Below are 18,525 nucleotides of genomic sequence, written 5' to 3' on the forward strand. Positions count from 1 at the left end.
GTGTGTTGGTTCATTACTATTGTTGTCGTTCATCTTTGTCAACATAGTACAATTGGGAAAATCTCATTTCAGGCTCTAAATGTAAGTAGTAAACATGCAATGTTAAATTTATCTCATATTTCTGTGTCTTTTGAATACAAATATGAAACATTGAGGATGCTGTCTTGTTTCTGTGTGTCTCAGTCCTCAGTGTTTGTCTGATAGGCCGGACTCCTTGAGGTTTTTCTCTAAGTTTGAATGTGGAAACCTGAGGAAAGCTATCCAGGTCCGCAGGTATGGACACACACACACACACACACACACACACACACACACACACACACACACACACACACACACACACACACTATACCATTTCAAACAAACTGGGATAATCATATAGTTCAATGCCTTTCTGGGGAAAGTAATAATATTGCTGTAACATGTTACTGAGTATGAGTTTCATTTTCTCCTCTATCCTCCCATCCTCTCTTCTACTTACCTCTATCCTCCTCTTTCCTATATCCTTTTCCTATGTTCTCCTCTCCTCTCTTTTTCTATCTCCCTTGCTTGCTTCTCTTCTCCTCTTCTCTTCTCTTCTCTTCTCTCCTTTTTTCCTTCTCTCCTCCCCTCTTTTTTTGTCTCCCTTGCTTTCTTCTCTTCTCATCTTTCCTTTTTTCCTCATTTTTTCCTTCCCCCGTCTCCTCTCTTCTCATCTACCTTCCTCTTCTCTCCTCCTCTCTCCTCTCCTCTCTTTTTCTATCTCCTTGCTTGCTTCTCTTCTCTTCTCCTCTTCTCTCCTCTTCTCTCCTCTTCTCTTCTTTCCTTTTTCTCTCCTCCCCTTTTTTTGCCTCCCTTGCTTTCTTCTCTTCTCATCTTTTCTTTTTTCCTCCCTTTTTCCTTCCCTCGTCTCCTCTCTTCTCATCTTCTTTCTTCTCCTCTCCTCCTTTCTCCTCTTTTCTTTTCACCTCCCACCCCCTTCTTTCGTTTTTCTTTTCATTTTCCTGTTTTCTCCGCTCCTCTGCTCTCTGTTTCTATCTCCCTCGCTTGCTTCTCTTCTCTTCTCTTCTTTTTACTCCTTTTTTCCTTCCCTCGTCTCCTCTCTTCTCATCTACTTTCCTCTTCTCTCCTCCTCTCTCTCTCTCTCGACCCTCTCCTCCTCTGTAGATATGAATATGACCTCATATTGAATGCGGATGCGAACTGCTCCCAGCACACCCAGTGGTTTTACTTTGAAGTCAGTAACATGGTGGCCAACGTCCCCTATCGCTTCAACATCATCAACTGTGAGAAGACCAACAGTCAGTTCAACTACGGTGAGAAAGGGTGGGGGGTGGGGGGAGTGAGGGAGGTGGAAAGAGGGATGAGATCATTTATTCAGATATTGGTGGAGGACACAACGTTAGCGCTTGAGTACATGAAACAGTTTTGCGTTAATCTTAGCATATGGACTGACTTATTGAGGCTATTCTGCCTTGACTACATAATGCAATAACATCACTTAAAGTACATGAAGTATGTTATTACATGCGTATTACATTATGAGGCATGTGGAATCATTTTAAAGGAACAGTTCACCCGCTTCTTTAGAGTTCCAAAAAGACCAAAAAAAACCATAAAATGACTCAATGACTCAGCTTGTGCAGCGTAATCCAAGTCCTATGAAGCAGAAAAGTGGAAAAGACATTGCATTTACGCTATTCCTGATGGGGTCCGACTGGTCTGGAGTCATTGGGAGTACTGAACCCGTTCACACTACAGGATAATCTGACTGACTGTCAGGGCTGAGTGCCCCCACCAGCCCAGAATCACCCCAATGATCAGGATGGTCCGATCAGGCTTAGAACAATCTCGGAACCCATCGTCTCTGGGGGCAACGGCCAATATATACGACGTCTCATATGCAGATATCTGTTTATAGAGATTAGCTGAAATGTTGTCTGGACCTAAAACACCTACAAAAAGTATCGACGTTTGTGAATTGTACTCAACTCCAGCTCCATTCTCGCGTCTCAAGTTGCTAATCGGACTGTAAACAATGACCGGCACACGGAAGAGGAAGTCTTGGCCCGGATGTCCGCTGGCTACACCGGAAACCCTGAAATATTGGCCGTCGCCCCCAGAGTCTAATCATCGTCAGACCGATAGACGATGGGTTCCGAGATTGGGCTTAGAATGACCTAACCTTTAGGCAATTTTTAGTTGCTAAAGAGCTGTTAAGTAAGGCTGGAAACATACTTCATTGTTCACATAATTGTATGCGTACTTTTTGTCCGACTGCAAGTTTTGGAGGGAAAAAAACCCCATCAGTCCCATCTCCACTCCATTATTCCAGCATTTCCCGCCGTGCACGGTCGCGAATTTGCTTCCGCTAATTTTGCATGTTCCAATGTCTATCCCTAAAATGTTGGCAATTTCCCGCCAGCTATTCTGGCATGCATTTTTATCGCTGAGTTAGCAGAATGGAGATGAATCGAGAACAAGAGATGTTGGTATTTGCGGACAAGTTCTGTCTGCTTCTCTTCAAATGATTCTGCCATCTGCCCGGAGTCATTCCTATGTTCCCAGGGTCCTATGTTCCCCAGATTTATATGGCACATAATGGGAACATGACAAAGGGTCCTATGTTCCCAGGGTCCTATGTTCCCCAATTCTAGAGTTTAGGGTTAGGGTTAGAGACTTTCAAAATCAAATAAAATGATAACCATTGGTTTTGTTGTGTTTATATAGCTCTTTTGAAGCCTTGTTCCAATAAAAAAAAAACTGGATAATATGTATGAAACACAATAGGAGGGTTAATGTGTGTTAACAGAATATTGAACTGGGAACATAGGACCCTGGGAACATAGGACCCTTGGAACATAGGACCCTGGGAACATAGGACCTTGGGAACATAGGACCTTGGGAACGTTTGCCTGCAGTAACCAAGGAGTAACTATCTTTTTTCCACAAGGTGTTGCTTGTTAATTTGATTAGAAATCAACAAAACTTTGACTTGTTTGCTGCAGACTGTTATTCAAAAAGAACCTCAGAATGTGTTCATTGGCCAGTCAGAATTGAATATTCAACAGAGCCATGTAATAAGTCAAAATATGGTTAATATAACGTTTCACCAGACCATTGTTATTGCCTACAGTAAACAGAGATTGCTCCCATCAGCTTGCTATCAATGGGACTTTCTCTTATTTATATGGCCTCCTGCACTCTGACCCTCTATCAGAGCTTAGTCACACACACACACACACACACACACACACACACACACACACACACACACACACTAAGGGTTGATAGAACAGACCTCTCGCTGTGTTTTCATTCTCTCCCACCCTCAGCTAAACACACACACAGAGACAAAAGGATTGCAAAACACACCCAGTTTCCACAATAGCAATCTCTTCTAGCTAAAGACAAATGTGCACACTCATTCTCTCAGTTTGGCTCTACACACACACGCACACACACACACACACACACACACAGACTCATCCAATGCCCTTTGTACCGGAAAATAGCTCTTTTCAAAGTCCCCCAGGAAATCGGTTTTATCTTTGGGAAGAAGTGAATAGAAGAAAAGGGTGTTCTGCCAAAATAGCCTGTATCCCATTGTACAGAAAAATGGCTTTTCTTCTGAAAGATAGTAACGTGCTGACAGACTAGAAAGTCATCTAGCTATCTGTTTCTCACCTCTGGAGATTTGATGCTGTCACATTCAACTAGAACAGTGTCTCTTCAACTTTTCCAGCCCGGGAGCTAAATATGTGGGAATAGCCTATGGTTTCTAATACAGGTGAAGAGATTGGATAAAAAAAAAACAAACGCTGTCATGCCAAAATCTTTTGATACAAGGACTGACAGTATGTGACAATTGTGTAGGAGGAGACGAGTTCTGTTGATGTTGTTGCAATTCCTATTGGTCGCCAATAGAAGTCATAGATTATTTAATACATCTTTAATTAATGCTTTGTTTAGTCCCATATCACTACGAAATCCCCGAAATGTCACCTTTACATTTATGTAAAGGTAACATTAAAAAACAATTAAAAGAAAATTAAAAAAAAAATCACAAAATTGATGAAAAGATGAAACATTAATTATCCATTAAAAATAACATAGCTTAAAAAAAAAGTATGGTTAGTATCATAGGTTTATAAGGGATTTATTCATGGATTGGTTCACAAAGACACTAGTAATTAAGGGATTTTTCATGCTTTTTGTGCATGGTGTACAGGGTTATTAAGTGGAAATTAATGGAAATGTTCCTGTCTCCCTGAATTCTACATTCTTTTTTTTTTATGAACTTTGTTTATTGAGTTTTTATATACACAAATTGGCAATAATGTTAAAGCGCTTGTGAGTGACAGTGTCATATTATAGTAGTACAGTAGAAAAAACAACAACATACAATACATAGCAACTGCAAGGAAAACGTTCATATTTCACATATTACAGTAAACATAATAACCTCACCCATCAGGTCAGAATAAGAATAAATAAATAAAAATAATAAGTAAATAAGATAAAATGAGATTTTATTCGGGGGTAACTGGGAAGGTAATTTTCTCTGCATAGGCAAAGAAAGGCCCCCACATTTTTTTTTTAATTTCTTGGAAGAGCCTTTCAATGTATATCGGATTTTTTCAAGCTGTAAATTATTGAAAATTTCCTGAATTCTACATTTCTACATTCAATTAGAAAGTAAGGAGTCAAGATTAAGGGGGTGTTTAAGGTGGTTTAGCCTCCATTAATAACTCCCTTAATTCATTTTAAGGGGATTTTGCATGAATTAGGGGGTCAATAAATGTAAATTAATGAAGATGTAAGGTTATTTTAAGGGATTACTGCTTCGTAGAGCATGGTGATGAAATATTGTAACAATGTAGATATTGTTGTCAGCAAACATACAGAGAGTGAGAATGTTTTAGGTGAAAACCTTGTATCTCCAAAATGTTTAGGAGCTAAGAAAAACACTCTTGTTTTTAGATTGGAAACCATGCATATGTGAGTTTATCCAATGGTTTTTGAAAGAGGATTGTAAGACTAAGGGGTTGTGGAAATGTCCTTAATTTCACCTTTACATAAACATTGATTATCCATTAAAAATAACATAGCTTTAAAAAAGTATGGGTAGTATCATAGGTTTATAAGGGATTTATTCATGGGTTGATTCACAAAGACACTAGTAATTAAGGGATTTTTCATGCTTTTTGTGCATGGTGTACAGGATTAATAAGTGGAAATTAATGGAAAAGTTCCTGTCTCCCTGAATTCTACATTCAATTAGAAAGTAAGGAGTCAAGATTAAGGGGGTGTTTAAGGAGGTTTCTCCTCCATTACTTAATTTTAAGGGGATTTTGCATGAAGTAAGGGGTCAATTAATATACATGAATGAAGATGTAAGGTTATTTTAAGAGATTACTGCTTTGTAGAGCATGGTGATGAGATAGTGTAACAAGATATTGTTGTCAGCAAACATACAGAGAGTGAGAATGTTTTAGGCGAAAACCTTGTATCTCCAAAATGTTTAGGAGCTAAGAAAAACACCCTTGTTTTTAGATTGGAAACCATGCATATGTGAGTTTATCCAATGGTTTTTGAAAGAGGATTGTAAGACTAAGGGGTTGTGGAACTGTCTTAACCGATAGAGGGACCATACTTCAATTAAAGCTAAAACGTGAAAATCACCAAAATTGGAGTTCTAATGTTTCATTTGGCAAAAGCGAGTAAATGCCACTGCTCTGATCTAATCCATGTGGCTGGCTGTCTGTCTATCTGTGTGTGTGTGTGTGTGTGTGTGTGTGTGTGTGTGTGTGTGTATGTACTGCAGGCATGCAGCCAGTGCTGTACTCAGTGAGAGAAGCTCTGGAAGGCAGACCACACTGGGTCAGGACCGGAACTGAAATCTGTTATTTCAGGTACGGAGGGGACAGGCAGATTCAGTGGAAAATAGAAATGTAAATTATTGTTTTTTTTCCATGGCCCCACCAAGCATTCATGTGTTTTGTTATTATAACTTTAGTGGTAACCTGTCGTTTTACACTCATCCTAAATACTAGATATTAACCGGGTGAAGATTATGTACTTACCGGATAAATGCATGGGAAGAATCGTTCAACATAGCACAAGAGTAGGCAAGAATAACCGTGTCTATGACATTAAGCAAAAATGAAAATATTGGAACAAGGAAGTAGACAAAACACTGTACATTAAAACAATGTCAGATTATGAAAAAAAAAAAAAAATCTCCAAATGCTAACGTGACAAGCCCAGCTAGTTTCATCCAAAACTCTCCCCCCGATCTTTGCAAACATGTTTTCGTTTTCTTTGGATGTCCCGCCTTAGACAGCACAGCTTAGGAGAATGTTTCTGCCTGAAAGCAGTTCTTATGAAATGAAATGAAAATACAGTCAAAATCACAGGAAGGAGAGCACAAAGAAAAAAAAAAAAAAAGAAGAAAAACAGTGCTTAAGATTCAAACATTTTCTCAAAGACCGTAATTCTCACTCTTCAGACAGATGATTGTCTCCTCATTGACGGTAGACTGTAATGTCTTACAACAAATAGAGGAATATTGATCAGCTGAGACATTTTGTTGCAAAGTAATCTAATCATTATGAATCTAATCATCATGACTAGAGGGTAGCAACCAATGGAATATTGAAAAAGACGCTAGCAAAAAGCACTGTCTAGACAGACCACAGTACCATATTAAAAATAAAAAATTTCCAAAAGCATTTGAACCTGATGTTTTGCAAAGCTACCTCCATAGGTGGTTTCCAATCTGCCTTAAGCGTATTACACAATATGTTCATATGGAGACAAAATTTAAAATATGCGACAGCAATGAGCGCTTAGCACAAAAACAAGACAAAATAAAAAAACAAAACAAAACAAAGATTTATTCCTTTGTAGATTTTGTAGATGTACATTTTACAATAACTTCAGTTGTTTCTGATTCCTTCTTTTTCCCCATCCAGAAACCACTTCTGTCCAGCTCGGGGAAGAAAGAGAGCGACTTTTTACACTTTGACCTTTACCGTGACCTTCAAACACAATGAGGATGTCTGCTACCTGGCCTACCATTATCCTTACACATACTCTGCACTGCAGGTATCTATCTATCTATCTATCTAGATCAAGCAAAAATCGGCAGATATTTCTTTGGAAGTTACAGTATATCCAAAAAAACCCACATCAGGGGTGGTTTCAGGACCAATTTTCCCTCTAAAATTATAGTTTGGTGACATAAAACTAATAATTTATCACATTGACCAAACAGTATCTTGTCAGTCCTTATACCAAACAATTTATTACATTTACCAAATAATAATATCAGTCATCAGTCAGAAATGTAATGGACATAAGGAAGTGGACATTTTGGCAGTAAATAATATTAGATGCACAGACTTTGCCATAGCTTGGGGTTTAGTTAATTGATGTCCTTTATTTATTTATTTTTATTGTTTAATTCATGAATATATATTTCCTGTAACCAACTTGGAGGCAAAACGTGATGGTATGCAAATTTAATCAGGGAATTGGTGTAGTAGTCACGGGACATTGATGATAATGTTGATTTCCTGCAAGCCAACATGATGATTATGATCATTTAAATTTCTTACAAACCTTACTTTGTAATTTTGCAACCAGATATGAATGGTAACAGTAAATATCGAAAGGTGACAGAAAAAAAACACAAAAAAAAAACAACCCAATCAGCTGGCCCTCTGGTCATTTTGAGTTCATTGTTTGTGGAGGATACAAATGCTTGCTGTCTGTTAACCCTAGACTTGAAAAGATATTTTAATATTTCTTATGCAACTTAAAAAATAACCATACGTTACATGGTTGTACAGTGACCTGGTTGTACCCCTATTCTTTACAACCTATGAGTTGTACTGTGCGATATTTGACTTGTAAGTCAGTGACTAATCCCTCTCTCCCTTTTTTCTTTTTTTTCTTTTTTCTTTGCTTCTTTGTCTTTTTTGGTTTCTTTCAATTTCCTGCTTTTTGTAGATTTAAAAAAGATGTGAATATCCCTGGTATAAGCTAGTGTCTCTTTCATTTCTCTCTTTGTCTCTCAGTCTCTAACTTTCTCTCTTTCCATCCACGTTTCTCTGTTTCTCTATCTATTTATCTGTCTTTGTGCAAGGTTGAGAAAGGGCAAGGTTGGAAAATCCAGTAATTCACTGAATTTTTCCAACTCTGTGACATCTACTTACTTTCAGGTGCTTTTGACTCACTTCGACTCCAAAATCCATCCCCTGAATATGTAAATTATTTATTCTAATTCCAAGGCTACAATGTGAATATCCATATTCTTGTCATCTACAACCATTGTTGACCATCATAGGAAGTGTAAAAGATCTTTCTATTAGTATCTATTTGTATCTCTGTGTTAACATTCATACATTTGTTCCCTTCAAACATGCTTCTGAGTAATCTAAAGTAATCTCTGTAGTGTCTGTAGTGTAGTGTCTGTATTCCAATTTTTTCATGAACTGTAACTGATTACAGTTACCATTTTTCATATGAAGATTACTGCAGTCTTGTTACGTATAACCTCCCACTTCCTAACTCTGCTTTTGGATTATTCGGCCTCCAAGAATTACAGAATGCAATTATTTCAGGTTGGACATCCTAAAATGCTCATGCTGTCAGAGTTCAGAAGCCAAATAGCTTCAGGATATGTGCTGTCCCTGAGGCGGGACGTCCTACTGGGCAAGCGCTGGAGTCTTTTCCCTGAGGGGAGGAGTTTAAAAAGACAGCTTGCTGGGTGAGTGGAGTCAGCGATCACTTTCGGTGCGCTGCGCTTTTTGCGAGCGGAGCAGATAGAGGAAACAGTCGGGAGGTCGCAGCCGATGATCTTAGATGCTGTTCGTACAACTCTTTCCAACTGCTTCCTCTCTTGAGTGGTTGAGTTGCCGTATCCGCCACAGCTTTGTAAAAGTGAGTCATGGCCTCTCTGCACACACCAAACTTTTTGACCTGGCGCAGGAAGTCAAGTCTCTGGTGGACTTTTGTAATTATGAGGCTGGTATTAACCTCCCATTTTAATGTGTGACAAATAGTGGTGCCAAGAAATTTAAAATTGGTGCCTGAAAAGGCAAACAGGCAGCTACATAAATACAGCCGTACGAAGCATGACTCACACACTCGAACGAGACATATTTGCCACGAACACACTCATACAGACAGCAGGCAGTCAGTGAATTGATGCAGACAGCCTGAGAGGCAGCCCTAGGCAAGGTTACCAACAGCCAGTTCCTATATTAATGCTGCCTAAACTAAGGTAAGAGAACACACTGTGCCGGTCCCGAACTGGATAGGCTACGGTTGGTCTATTGATTGAGAATGTATCTGTGAATATTATTTTAAAAAGTACAGATCCTGTGCAGGTCCACGGCGTGTGTGTTGAATTCAACTAGCTGCGGCCACACTGATCCGTTGGAAAATGGACATATTTACTGACGGATAGATTTCTGTCCATTCTGACCATTGGGACATTGTTTTGTCACTCACATTGGGGGTGAAAATAGGAAAGAATGTGTAGTTTCTTCTGTCTCGACATTTTCACAACACAACCTGTCAGCTCTGTGGCTCAGATTAAACTGTCTGTGGTGGCATTTGATTGTGCGTTTGTTTAATGTCGCCCAGCATCCCGGTTGAGTAGAGTTTTCCGTTTTTAAGCACTGCCGGAAAACGCTGGTCATAAAACAAACCGAGCCAGTAGTTTAAGCTCCTAAAACAGGTACAACCACCGGTACTGCTCTGTTTTTATTTGTTCAGAACCAGAATATGCGTTACGTTGTCAAATTCACTCCTGGAATGGCGTTCCGGCCCAATGACTCCCTGGATGTAGCCTAGATTTGATTCTTCTGTCAAGAGACTCAGGGCCATCTCTTAGTCAGAGACGCCTTCTAGAGGCCATCTCACGAAGTGACATCCCACTAAGTATTACCTGGCCTAGCCCATCAAGCCTTGTCACGTGACTATGGGCTCTGGAAGTCTGGGATTGAGGTACACTGGCCCTCGACCCCCCAGACTCAGATGATCCAACACCACCGACTGCCAGACCGACTCTTGGCAAGCCAGGTTGTGGTCCAGGTGGCCATGGATAATTTCCTAAGGGCCCTACCAGAGGAAGAGAGGAAGAGCATTGGCCTGACTGCCCTCAGTGATCCCCAGAAAATGCTGAAAGTGCTGGAGCTGAGCCAGGCCACCCTGTCCTGGATCTGCTGAAAGCCTGGCTGGATGGGTGTGCTGTACGTGGCCTAGGGTCATCGCCTAGGGGCAGTCTTGCCCTATCCAAAGAATGGTTAGGATCCAGGGCAGACAAGTACAGGCTCTCCTGGATTCCGGCAGCACGTCACCTTGGCCCAGTCTCATATTCTTCCACTGGACTTCCAGTAAGAAGGCTCCCTCCCTTTCATGTGTGTCCATGGGGACATACGCCTAGTATCAGTGGTCAGGTGAGGATAGCTGAACCTCTGGGGGAATGGCCCTTAACTGTGGGGGTTATAGATAAATGCTGGTGCCACTCATCTTAGGGCAGGATTGGCCCAGGTTCCAGGCCATGTATACATTCGCCCTAGACACACGGAGCTGGAGGACAATTGGCAGAAACACTGCTGGAACCAGGTTCTGGACATGGAGGGGAATTGATCGACAGGGGGTCGCCTCTCTTCCCAGCACTTCAAAATCAAGAGCAGTCTCCTCTACTCTGTGAAATAACAAAGCGGCAAAGGCACCAAGCTACTGGCAGTCCCCCATTCCAGCGTAGACACCATCATGAAGCTGGCCCATGCCCATCCCCTCAGGGGCCACCTCAGAGTCGGCCAGGGGTCACGAGTACATCCTGGTGATGGTAGACTACACGATCCAATGCCTGGAAGACATTCCCTTGCGGAAAGCCACATTCAAGGCTGTCTACAGAGAGCTGTTCACCCTCTTCTCCTGTGTGGGAATCCCCAAGGACCAAGGACTGGGTCTTCATGCTCCCCTACATGATCTTCCCTATCCGAGAAGTCACCCAGGTGTCCAACAGATAGATGAATAGATAGATAGACAGATAGATAGATGGATACTTTATTGATCCTGAAGGAAATTCCGGTGTACGTTACAGCCCATGCCCATCCCCTCAGGGGCCACCTCGGAGTTGGCCAGTGGTCACAAGTACATCCTAGTGATGGTAGACTACACGATCCGATGCCTGGAAGACATTCCCTTGCGGAAAGCCACATTCAAGACAGTCTACAGAGAGCTGTCCACCCTCTTCTCCTGTGTGGGAATCCCCAAGGACCAAGGACTGGGTCGTCATGCTCTCCTACATGATCTTCCCTACCCAAGAAATCCCCCAGGTGTCCAACAGATAGATAGATAGATACTTTACTGATCCTGAAGGAAATTGGTTTACGTTACAGGATAGGCAAACAGCTTTATCCCCTTCAAGCTGCTGTAGGGCCGATAACCTTGAGGTTTGCTGAACATAGCCACCCAGACTCCAGCCTCACCACCTGCACTACGTCTCCATTGATTGTGAATTTTTGGTCGTATGCTGTCCGAAATTGGATACAGCTAAGTTACTCCAAAACACTAAGTTGTAGAATGCAAGAAAAAACATTTGACTACTAACCACTACTAAATATGTACATTTAGAAACACAATCAGCTGTTCACAGCCACTGTTGCCCAAGACCTGTGTTACAAGATTTCATTTTTTACAGGTGGTATTATTTCCATGTTTGATGCTTAAGAAGGTCTCTGACCGAAATGTCCAGTAAATTGTGATTTGAAGTAGATGGTGTGTGGGAGCCTTATATAGGCTACTTAAGTTTCTTTTTTTTTTTTTTTTATATATTTTAAGTACCCAAAAGTTTCCCATATTGAAGAATCACCCAATTACCGTTTTGTCGAGCCAAGGATTTTTTTCAAACTCTCCTGCTCTCTTTCTCTATCTCTCTCTCTCTCTCTCTCTCTCTCTCTCTTACTCTCTCTCAGGCCCATCTTCAGGTCCTGCAGCGTTTGGTGGATCCTGCCAAGGTGTTTTTCCACCAGCAGGCTCTGTGTACAACTTTGGCTGGGAACGTCTGCCCACTGGTCACCATCACTGCTTGTCCTGCTAGCAGAGGGTGGAGAGACATGCACCAACTACGTAAGTGTGTGTGTGTACGCGAATGTGTTTTTCTGGTCTGATAGAGGGTCAGAGTATGTGCATGTGTGCAGAGTATACAGGTGTTGTGTATGTGTGTGCAGCATATGCAGGTGTGTGTATTTGTGTGAGTCTGTGTGAAAACAAAAGCAGACAGTCAGCCATCCATCCTGACAGAGACAGATAGATATCCCATGCTTTGTTTATTTTTTTCGGTACTTAATTGAAACCCAGTGATCCTTAGCAGTCGGAAATATGAAGAAATAATTTGTTTAGGAGAAAACCATATGAGGTTCATCATACCGTATCAGCATTAGCATAATTTTATACAGTAATAGCTTTTATTACACACTGGGCATTTGCACAAAGCAATTATACCATTTCATCCTGTCAGTTTCTTGCAAGGGTTCCGACATAGTCAGGAATGGGAAAAAAATGATTTTACCATTGATACCCATGCATTTTAATATGAAACGTTCTAATTTGAATGGTTTGGCTTCGGCCCGGGGTCACAGGGGATGTGGGAGACAGTGGTTTACATGAAGAGTAAGCCTGTCTATACTCTGGTTAAGGTTTTCTTCAGGTTAATCTGCTTATATGAACCTTTGATTCCTTGTGACTGAGTCTCCCTGTTTCCATGAATAAACCAGTTAACAGAATATTCTCGCTCACTCTTTGACTGAGCAATAGTAGCCCAATAGTAATAGTAAGTACTGGTGGCTGCCATGTTTTTTGTTGATATCAAGGTACATAATGTTGTGTGTGTGACAAGAAAATCTATATATTTAGCCACAAGTGACCATTAGTGAATTAGTGATTTGACAGTGACAATATAAGTTTGATTCATCATTTTGGAAAAGTCCTACATCTCAATGATAGAAAATTTTGGTGACAATCCTACAATCGCCAAGTGAAATGGTGCCTGATATGTTGCCAAAATTGGCAATTTGTCCTGATGGTGGTGCCATTGCTGCATGACCAAATGTGGTGAGACACATTTTGGGGCCCCTTGCTTTCGGAAATCTTCGTCCCTTCCTGTTTGTGCATCTTCACCGACAACCTCTTTTGTGTGTCTAGGCAACCAAAATTCTGCGGTACAAAGATGATGTAGGCAGGTGAAAAATGTGTCTGTGTAAAAAGCAACTTTGTTGAGAAATTTAGTTAAAGTGGTCACTATTGCAAAGCTGACCTAATGGTGGTTCTATGGAGGATGACCAAATGTGGTCTGTCACACTTTGGGTCCATCCCAAATATATATCTGAAGTTTGGTTGCTCTAGCATGAAGCGTTTAGGAATTATGCTTCACTTCCTTTTTGTGTCTTCGTCTAAAATTAATTTGTGCACCATGGTCAAATGGTTTTGAATTATTTGGGGTGTCCTAGTGACTCAGTGGTCGAAGGTGTATGCCATGGTAAGTAAATGGGCAAAAAATTGGCAAGGGAATTTCCACCGGCGATGAATTGCAGATCCCCGATGAAGCAGTGTTTTGTTATCATGCAGCACAGACCTGGAATAACCTCCCAGATGATATTAGACAAGCCCCAACTCTGACCACTTTTAAGTCAAAGACAAAAACTTTCCTATTTTACACTGCCTACTCTACCCTGTAATGGCTAAAATCTTTTTTTAACTGTTTCTGTTCAGGATCCCAACAGAGCTGACACAGACAAGTACAGATTTTCATTTGTCTTGTCCGGATAATGCTTACTTGCGCATGAGTGAACACTATATGTGGGGGGGGACAGAGTATCTAGGAACTCAAGAGCTAGATGACAGAGCTTTATCTAGGAACTCAAGAGCTAGATGACAGAGCTTTATCTTTACCCTATATGATTCTCATCCATCTCTGGACCGAGAGGAGAATCTACGATTCTCGTCTGCCTTAGGCAGTGAGATCTGACGTAAATATCAGATCAAGAGTAGAATCAGGGAGGACAAGGGATAAGAAAATGAAAGAAAAACATACGGGTTCACTCACAATGTGCATCTAAAAGTGGGAATATTTGTTGTGTTCTTTTATCTTTCTATTTCACTTGATTTGAACTGCACTAGTTTACTTTTTAAGTCTTTTATCTTTTGTATCTTGTCTGTACTTTTTAATTGTAAAACCTTTACTGTATTTTTTATTACTCTGTAAAGCACTTTGAATTGCCTCAGTGTATGAAATGTGCTATACAAATAAAGCTGCCTTGCCTTGCCTTGCCTATTCGTCCAATCGCCCAACCTTACTGCAGGTGGGTATTGTTACCTAGCCATGAACAAAATTTCTTCATTCCTATCCTCACGGTTGGCCTACCTGACCCCTAGTGGCCATTAGGAGGCATGGCAATGTCTGCAGACAACACACTGAACCAGGATCATTCACTCGCCTCCTCTCTGCAATACTGTTGCACTGTGTAGACTGCTTTGCATCTATGCATCTATGACACTGTCCCTGTTTCCTTCTAGCCGAATGTGCACTCCACATTGATTTTGTCTTGGTTGCCAAACCCCATCCCTGCTGAAGGCGTTATTGTCCATCTCTAGCACCTCTGAAAGGTTTCCCGTAGCCTTTAGGTGAAGTGGAGGGGAGAGCTCACTCCACATAAGGTTAGCTGATATTCACTTGAGCAAGACAATTAACCTTAAAACCTTGAAACTGTGGAGTTTCTCAGCGGCGACCAGAATGAGACTGATAGTACCAAGGCGCTTCCAGGTATACTTATGTGGATTTGTGTGTTTTTTTCTCAAAGGGTGGCGTGTGTGTGTGTGTGTGTGTGAGTGACAAACAACCCAAACTTGAGTACAAACAAGGCCTAGAGCAGTAACAGCCAATCAGTTCCAGTTTTCTTCCTGTATATGCAAATGACTATGCTAATCAGGTCTAATTACAACCAACCATGTTGCTGGGTTTATAACAACACCATGACTTTACCCTGCAGAGTGTCATTCTTATGCGAAAACCTCATAACTCCTATCATTTTAAGTGATTACCTTGTTTTTAATTAAACTTTTGAGATTCATGACCTTAAACACCCATGTAAACCCATTCATATCCATTTCTGTATTTAAAAAAAAATACATGGGTGCAATGCGGGTGCAATGTTCATCTCTGACAAGTCAACTTTTATTTCTTGGAGATGCAAGGTTTTTGGCAGTAGGGATGGATTAGCCAAAGCAGCCTGCACCCCCTGCACCCCCCACCCCCTCTTGTCTCTAATTAAAAAAGGCTTCCAGTGCAATCACAGCTCGTTTCTGAAAGCCGTTAATTATCAAACATAATCTCATTTACCGGGACAGGCATGGCCTCTAGGTAGCTGACACCGGACTAGGACAATTTCTCTGTCACACTTTGTGCCATCATCTCTCTCTCTCTCTCTCTCTCTCTCTCTCTCTCTCTCTCTCTCTCTCTCCCTCTGCAGCTGACATTTCCTCTGTCTGTCTGAATCTCTGTTTTATTTCTGTATTTTTTTGTATCTGCTACATTCTCTATCACCCTCTTCCCTATCTTTTGCTCATTGTCTCTCTCTTTGACTATACCCAGAAAATTGGAGGGTTCTTCATGGGTTTCTTGGTTAGGGTTGTGCAGTGGTTCTCAACGTGGGGTCCCGGGACCACCGGGGGTCCTTGAGGGGGTTTTTTACGTGGTCCCCAGCAAACTGATGAATTGTTAAACTTCACCATTATTTCATTTACAAGGAGTGAACACAATTTACACAAAGTGAACACAGACAATGCAGAAGAATGATTATTTTGCTCATAGTGTCTCTGTTATCTCTCTACCTACAATACAGATAGCCATGGAATTCTGGACAAAATCATATCTAACAATAAAAATATTCTCATATTTGGGTCCGAGAGACAAAATCTCATCAAATGGGGGTCCGTGGCCCTAATATGGACTAAATTAGGGTCCTTGATATGAAAAAGGTTGAGAATCACTGGGGTAGTGGTTTTATATAGAACCATAATGACTCAAAGACCCCTCTAATAAAAGTGCTAATCAGACTACAGAACCCAGTGTGGTTATTAGAAAGGTCTTTTGATATTGCTGATTTGGGACCTCCCACCCATACGACATGACTGAATAAGAGCAATACCATCACAAAACAAGACAGACACCTGACCATCCAAACCAATTGAATTGAAAAGACTCTATTGATCTTTTCAATTCAGTTGGTTTGGACAAGCTTTTGAGCACAAGCCAAATAGCTGAATAATACAGATAGTCATGGAATTCTTGACAAAATCATAGAAAGACTTGGGTCTGAGAGACATAATCTCATCAAAAGGGGGACCGTGGCTCTAATGTGGACTAAATCCTTGAAAAAGGTTGAGAATCACTGGGTTAAACACTCGCTGACCGATACAAAATCGGTTCATTAAGATATTCATTACTTAATTAATTCACTCACGATTAGCCTATCTGCTGTGTAGAATACTTCTACACTAACAAGAATTACTAAATAAGCTGTACACAGGTAGCAGTGTCCTTCACATTATCATGGTGGAAACACCCAACAATGTAAACATCAGCTGAGAGTCGCACTAACAGTTTGATTTTACTATTAATACCCAGGCATTTCACCATGAAACATTTCTATTTGAATGGTGTGGCTTGGTCCCAGGGTCATGATATATTTTCTCAGCATGGTCATGGAATTCTTAAAGCTGGGGTAGGCAAGGTTATTTTTACAACCATGTTGGTAATATTTGTTGACATCTTCTTTACATCCCAACATCAATCAGTAAGTCAAATGCTCTGAGAAAAAATCCGGTCTCTGTGACTGTCCCAGGCCCTGTAATCAGCCAATCAGCCAAATCTGAGGGCGCCTGAATCTTAACTAATCAGGACAGCTCTCTGCAAGGAGGCGTCCCGCCCCTGCCTGTCAATCACACATGCACAGTCTAGTCCTGACCAGTCTGCAAAGAGAAAGCACATATATTTAAAGAGATGAGGTGAAACAGCCATAATTCAAACTGAATATTGGGACTGGAATAAACTTGTTGTGTAAGGAAGCCAGTTATTTCCCCCACTGCACAAGACTGTTCATCAGGAAGCAGCCACATTCAGGTCAGCCAGTCAACCAGTGTTAGGTACCTTACTGTAGCTATATGGCTTTGCAACTGCGGTAGCCAATCTATGTGTGACAAAAAAAATATTTGTTTGCCGCCAAACATTTCATTAACAACTAGACTGAGCTAGTGGAGCTTTGTAAAAGGTTTGGAATTTAGTAAATTTGCCCGAGACAGCGCTCTCTCTCCAGTGTAGAGTGTACCTTGCATGACCAAGGATTGTAGCAATGTGTGTTTGTAACCGCAGTGACTAATCTATGCTGACAAAAAGTATTTTTGCTGGCTAATGTTTTAGTTACAACTAGATTGAGCTAGCAGAGCTGTGTTTTACGTAAAAGGTTTAACATTTATCAAGTTTGGTCAATGCTAAGGAGCCGGCGCTCTCTCTCTCCAGTGTAAAGTGAACCTCGCCTGACCAAGGATTGTAGCAATGTGTGTTTGTAACCGCAATACATGTATACTTTCAAATTCTTGCTCATTTCTCCAAAGTTGCCCACAAGCTTTAAAAGTCCCCGGAATACTACAGGTTCGTTCAGTGGCAAGTTATAATGTGAAATGATTGCTGGTAAAATTGTCCATCTTCATTGCCTCATAATCTCGCTTGTGTATCTGGCCTTGTTGTCCCTAATAGCCGAGACAATGTATCATGCGAATAGATGATAGAGACTGGGATGATATGAAACAAGACACCCAACTCATTATCTGAAGCTAATGTTCCAAGACTTCTCAATCAGCCAATGGTAATGGGCTTCGCTACCTCTATAACCCAATAGTAATGGACCTTGACGGGCCACAGGCCAATAGTAATGGACCTCAACCGGCAGTCGGCCAATGGTAATGTAAGATGACCAGGCCCTTTGACCAATGATGTGTGGGAGACATTGCATTGCTTAGCATCAATGGATCTGAGTAATAGCTGGAGAGATCTCAAATTTGAAGGCTAAAAGTGAACATTTGATTAAGACCGAAAGCCTCTGTCATCAGCTTTATGGTGGTGTGAATGTCATTTTGGTTGAAGCTGGGATCCATAGGTATATAATTGTACAGTGTGTTATTTTGTGCATTTTAATCTCGTTGAAAGATTGAGATTCCAGATAGGCACTGAAAATTGTCATGCTGTTGTCATCAAAGCCGTCGTAAAATACCGGCTAAACACACAGCCTTGACCATTTATAGTTTTTCGCAATTGCTTACACACATTTTCTGAAACTAAGGCTCATTTTCTCAAAATGAGCCTTAGTGAGCCAACATGAATCACTGCATTCAAAACTGTTTTATCTTCTCTCAAAATGCATTTTTGCAACAAAATGACACACACACCCATCATATGAATACATCTTT

General features: G+C 41.0%; 1 protein-coding gene across 1 annotated transcript in view; it reads left to right on the forward strand.

The window, feature by feature from the left end:
* Positions 1-183: 183 nt before the first annotated feature.
* The window catches only part of LOC139666212 (cytosolic carboxypeptidase 4-like), a gene marked incomplete at both ends in the record, with an annotated part of 54,587 nt that continues 36,245 nt past the window's right edge, over positions 184-18,525 (forward strand). The window contains 5 exons of the mRNA XM_071545338.1: positions 184-273; positions 1,147-1,295; positions 5,807-5,894; positions 6,957-7,089; positions 11,979-12,132. Coding sequence (XP_071401439.1) covers positions 184-273; positions 1,147-1,295; positions 5,807-5,894; positions 6,957-7,089; positions 11,979-12,132 — 614 coding nt within the window. The remainder of the gene's footprint in view (positions 274-1,146; positions 1,296-5,806; positions 5,895-6,956; positions 7,090-11,978; positions 12,133-18,525) is intronic.

The sequence above is a fragment of the Centroberyx affinis genome, unplaced genomic scaffold (genome assembly GCF_046629955.1).
Source record: "Centroberyx affinis isolate AG114_WGS23_722 - 3 ecotype Tasmania unplaced genomic scaffold, CSIRO-AGI_Caff_v1 ptg004878l_1, whole genome shotgun sequence".
Classification (NCBI taxonomy): Eukaryota; Metazoa; Chordata; class Actinopteri; order Beryciformes; family Berycidae; genus Centroberyx; species Centroberyx affinis.